The sequence below is a fragment of the Galendromus occidentalis genome, unplaced genomic scaffold (genome assembly GCF_000255335.2).
Source record: "Galendromus occidentalis unplaced genomic scaffold, Mocc_1.1 scf7180000077463, whole genome shotgun sequence".
NCBI lineage: Eukaryota > Metazoa > Arthropoda > Arachnida > Mesostigmata > Phytoseiidae > Galendromus > Galendromus occidentalis.
Genome location: NW_003805451.1, coordinates 53,347 through 58,606, shown reverse-complemented (window position 1 = coordinate 58,606; position 5,260 = coordinate 53,347). Strand labels below are relative to the sequence as shown.

The window sequence follows — 5,260 nt, the reverse complement described above, 5'->3', positions numbered from 1 at the left end:
GGCGCGACGGGGTAAGAGTCGCTCATACGCGGGAAATCAGGCATTCGCCACCACGCAAGCTGGAATTTCCGATGACTTCAATCGCGATGAACGAAGTCTGCGAGAGGGTCGTCCTCTCCTGAGCCAGCATCTGGAGAGCGAAGTCTTTCAATATTTCCGAAGCCGTCGGCAATGGCACTGAATTTCTAGCGTGAAGCTTGATGTCTCAGAGAGCTCTCTCGCTACTGAGCTATCGATGCCTAAGCCGCATTTCGAAGACCCCACGTGTGCGCGATAGGAGAAGGATGGGACCTCCGACGCGCGACAGTAAGATCCCCACGACGCCGACGGAGCGCTCAGAGGCGGCAGACTCAGTCGTCCGAACATCCTCATGGGTGAGGTTTTCGAATGGCCCGCCCTTAAGTTGCGATATTGATGGGAAACTGATTACAGCCGCCAAACACTGCCGGTCAATGTTTCCACTCGATCAGTGCAGGTGGAATGTGAGCACAGCTCTTGAATGTTTAGGGTGCACATAATCGGAAACACATAGAACCGTTTGTATCGGGTGCGTTCTCGAATAGACTACAGACAACTTAGCGTCTCGGGAGATGCCTTCGAATTTGGTCGAGAAATGGGATAGGTGTCGCTCGTCACTGGGAGCTGTCTCCATCCGGCCTCGGAAGAGCCACGGACAAGCTGTACGGCGTGTAGAGGGAGACCGAGTTTCACTGATTCCGCTTCTCGAGACAATACGCATGGTAGACAAGAATCAGGCCCGTCACTCTGAATCCAAGAGATGAAACAAAAGTTCGATCCGTCGTCCGTCTCGACGCAGTGTGAACCTCATGCCACAGGCGGCACGTCTTAGATGGGATCTCCTCAGTTCTAGCACGACTTCGATGGAAGCAGGGGAATCGACGTATAGTGGCGGTTAGATAATGACGGTCGTGGTCAAACATTTCTCACTGCCGATTCGAATTTTGTGCTCAAGAAGACATGCTTCTCTCATCTCAAGCCAATAGTCAGCAATAGGTGGAGATTATATCATCGAACATTCCAGTGTATACGAGGGTCCGATTGCTTGATCGGGGTTTGTACTTCCAGTATCTATCCTTGGGTCGACAACCCCTCACTCGTTGATGGAATTGACGGATCCGTTCAGAGCACCTGCACCCACGAGAGGATTCAACTCCAATTCTAAGGCTCCGAATTCCACTCGAACCTGCAGCGACCGCGCTGATTTCCGACCCCCCAATAAAACCCGCGAATTGATCATCGATCTGCGATCGTCTTAATCATTGCTGCTCGAGTCTTCAAACTTCCATCGGATTGCCCGTCAGAATAGCTCGATTCAAGGAATGGGTTCCTTGGCTGTTTTCCCTCCTATCCCTTAACGCGCTATGGTCATGTTAATATTTCGGTAAGATGCTGTGTTTCGTCGACTGTGACGTCCGCTTGCGTGGAATATGACCCTCGGATCGTTTTTATCGATCCGATTCATTCGGGGAGTACTCAGGAAAGTCTGTGCTGTCGACTGATGTCGATTCTTCTGTGCACATAATCAGATTTTGATGGTCAACCGAGCCTTTCGACGAGTTCTACAACCTTCAGTTCTACAACCCGAGTTCTACCCGGGGCGGCGTGAACGCGATCGTAATGGTTGGCTCATCTGGGTTTGACGTGGTATCGCGCAGCCGGGCAACCAGCCGCCCGCTCCATCGATCCGATGGTTCATCTGCGGAATGCGATAGATTGCAATCCTGGCTCAGAATACGATTCCGGTTCCGGACGCGAGACGATCATCGTCCCAAGAGCTGACGTGAGCTCTGCACGGATTCTCAGGGCAGAGCCCCGTCCTTTGCCTGCTATCGAGCAACTCGACCGTGATCCTCGGGTCCGTCAACGCCCGTCTTGTCTGCCCCAAGAAGAAGAAAAGATTCTCTATGCTGTCCCTGAGATATCGTGTCAGGCGTCGCTCATGGCGGTAGTCCGCCAGCTTGCGCCTCCGACCGGAGCTCTCTCATCTATTCGATTCCTGAATTCTCCACATGGATCGTGCGAGACGTTCCTGGAAATGTCTTCGGGATCTCCTATCTGCCTCCAAAAAAAATGCAACGGGTAGTGCTCGAGCACTATCGATTGGATGGCGTGAAAGCTCGTTTACCGTGCGCACCGCACATTTTCTAAGGGTGTCCGTCCCGGACGCGGAGTTGGAGAATCTTCATGGCCATATGAAGAACGTGTTGAGGTGTCACTCCTCGTCGATCACAGCGTCGGATCCCAGACATGGCACTGGCGCGGAATTTTTCCCCTTTAATCGACCGCATGTTTTGACCGCATACGAGATATATCGCCGGGAAGGACAACTCCTCGGCAACGGTGTCTTAAATCAAGCTCTCCGGTTTTCGATGTTGACCCGGAGTTATGTTCAGATAGTGTTCCTCATTCCATATCATCGTGTGTTGCCGCGAGTGAATCAACTCTGACTCTGAAGCGGTACTCGCGTCTACGTTCTCAAGTAGATCGTAGGGCGGCCCGTCGATTCCCGTGCTCGTTTCGGTTTTTTAAAATGCGGACCAATTAATGGTGATGTTGTGGTGCCTATCCAGCGGCTGTTGCACCAAGTACTTCAAGCAAGTATGAATCGTCTATATTTTACGAAGCCATTAATCGCGTCATGATTAAGTCCAATCCACCAAACCTACTACAGAAATCCCATAGCTCAAGATTGACTTGGGAATGCCGGTGTCGCCGATCGCGGGAGAGAGTTGAGCAAACATGTGAAATGAGTAGCGCCGAGGACGGCACTTGTCGTCGCCTGCTCCGGACAAGAATTTGTGGTCAATCGGGTGCCTGCGTACAGAATAAAGCAGTTATTTATTTAAGGATCGAATGATTTCCGAGGGTTGCATGTGTCAAGTTACCCCCCTGCTCTGTATGCCCAATAAACTTAAAGACATTTTCACGTCAAAAGTCCCAGGAATCCCCGTTCCAGCGAGATCTTCGACGAGTTGAATCTACCAGGGCGACTTCAGGCAGCGCGCCATTTGTGAATCGCTTATATACATCGGCATTGGTTGTGGGAAGATCATGCGGAGTACACTTCCGAACAAATGGCAACAAATTCCGGGGGGCAAGCGGCTATTGAAGAATTGGGGAAATGTGCAGATTCTGGATTTAGATAGCCCCTACGCACATTTATTCGGCGCTCCCCCCCTTCCCGAACTCACATGCACATTCTAGAATTTCCTCCGCATATTTTCCTTTTGTAGAATATCGTGCGGTTCCATTGTTGACATTGTTCTTGCCTTCCAGTCGATATCAAGAAATACAGTGAAGGATTCTGGTCCGTTATCGGTGGAAGTGTTCGAGAACTCATGCTCGACGAGTGCAATTGGCGGAGTCGAGTCTTCTACTCGATCCTCGGGCAATGCTCTCAGCTGGAGGGTCTCCACATATACCGTGAGTCAAAATTCCCCGCCTTTCCGATTCTCTCTATTCCCGGAAGGAAATCAACAACTGGAAACTTGAGAATATCTTATGATTCGGAATTTCTGACCGTCCATAGATCCGTCTGAAGATAGCACTAATTTACGTGCTTCTTTTCAGTTGGCGAGCGCTCGCTCCTCGAAATGTCGCCTGAGCAGGTCGAAAAATTCTCCAGCATGCGCTCCAGCGTGAAACATCTCACCTTGTTGGCGAGCAAGCAAGCTACGGCTCCCTTGACCCCCACGATATTCGGCCAGCTGCTGAGTACAATGCCGGCCCTAAATTCCCTGCAAATCGAGTGGTGCACGACGCCTTTCGTGAAGTCAGTTCTCTCCAACTTGGTGGAGTCGGGGCGCCGACTGAAGCTCTTCCGCATCAAAGGGACTTTGCTAGTCGACGAGGGTTTAGTCGGCTTCCTGGAAGCAAATGCAGATCATCTGGAGGATCTGCGTTTAGAGTCTTGCGTAAAACTTACGGCTAGGGTTTTCGCTGCGATAAGCAAGTGCACAGCGCTGCGGAACCTGTCGCTTGTGGAGGCTGTCGCTTCGGAGGACAGCCATCTGGATGACCTGCGAGCCCATTCTCCTGGTCTCAGACGTCTCTTCATGGAGGGATGTGACCGTGTGACCGGCAAGAGCTTAGCGAGGGTCCACGAATTCAGGGAGCTTGATTGGCTGATTATCTCGGACTGCGAGTTGATCAGCAGGGGACCCCGGGTAGATCTCGGACCCTTCTCACGTTTGAAGCACTTGAGTCTCGATTTCGCTCTGAGCGGTGCCGACTTCCTCAAGCACGTACTGAAGCCCAAGGATGTCCGATCTTTGGAACTAAGCCTGCTGTCTTCGGGGCCAGAGATCTTCTCCTCCGTCGTCAGAAATTTCTCAAACTTGGAGGAATTGGCTGTCATCCGCTGCGACGATCTCACCGATGAACATGGAGTCATGCTCAGTGCCCTGAAGAATCTCCAATGCATCAGGATCTCAAACGCTGTTGGGATCACCGACCTGAGCTTCGAGCGCGGGATCGGATCACGGACAATGAACGAGATTGTCCTACACAACTCAAGAATAACTGATGTAGGACTCGCAAGTCTAGCCGCCCACCACGACAGACTACAGAACTTGGAACTCATCGGATGCGGAGAAATCACAGACTCTGGATTGCTTGCTTTACTCCACCGCAATCCCCTCATTCAGAAACTGGGCTTGCGCTCTTGCCCAAGGCTAAGAGGGACATTTTTCGAAGTGCTCGAGAAGGTCTGTCCGCGACTGGAGAACCTCACTGTCGCCGGCCCGGGGATGAACGATCGGGCTCTGGATAGCTTTGCGCAGCGGAAACCCGAAGTCGTTGTTCTCAGGCCCCGGCACGCCAGAGCTCAATGATGCAAAGCGAGCCAACCGTCAAGTGTCGTAGCTAAACAGGGAAGTCTGTGCGGAGGCAGCGGATCGGGACCCCGGTTCCCGAGGAAGCATTGAATGCCCCGATCGCAGGGGGTCGGAGGATTATCCTTGGATGTTTTTGATAATTGTGAAGCTCGATTCCAGTCATGGTTTTCGTTGTCCTGCGGGAGCGGCAAGCTGCGGTGATATATGTGCATAGGAAAATAAATTAAGTTTCTCGGTACCCGATTCGTAATTGAAATGAAATCGGAATCGCTCATTGCTCTGGAATCAAAGTCGTGCTCCTAAGGCATACATTTCGGGCTCTGTTCCCACGGATGAATGTGGCGCCGGATCCGGCGAGGCTTTGCTCCACACAACAATACGTGCACGACGACCACCTTGCCTGG

General features: G+C 51.9%; 1 protein-coding gene across 1 annotated transcript; it reads left to right on the top strand.

The window, feature by feature from the left end:
* The first annotated feature begins 284 nt into the window (after window positions 1-284).
* Window positions 285-4,853, top strand: LOC100903465 (F-box/LRR-repeat protein 20-like). Its single transcript, XM_018639873.1, has 3 exons — window positions 285-306; window positions 3,298-3,444; window positions 3,592-4,853. Exons 1-3 carry the CDS (start codon window positions 285-287, stop codon window positions 4,851-4,853), a joined length of 1,431 nt encoding a protein of 476 aa, XP_018495389.1.
* Window positions 4,854-5,260: the final 407 nt, after the last annotated feature.

What these genes read in the sequence shown, in the direction of transcription:
- LOC100903465 (XM_018639873.1), top strand. Translation starts at nt 285, where the DNA reads ATGGGACCTCCGACGCGCGACA. An exon ending in GGGACCTCCGACGCGCGACA is followed by an intron (nt 307 to 3,297) that starts GTAAGATCCCCA and finishes CTTGCCTTCCAG; the next exon opens with TCGATATCAAGAAATACAGT. An exon ending in GGAGGGTCTCCACATATACC is followed by an intron (nt 3,445 to 3,591) that starts GTGAGTCAAAAT and finishes GCTTCTTTTCAG; the next exon opens with TTGGCGAGCGCTCGCTCCTC.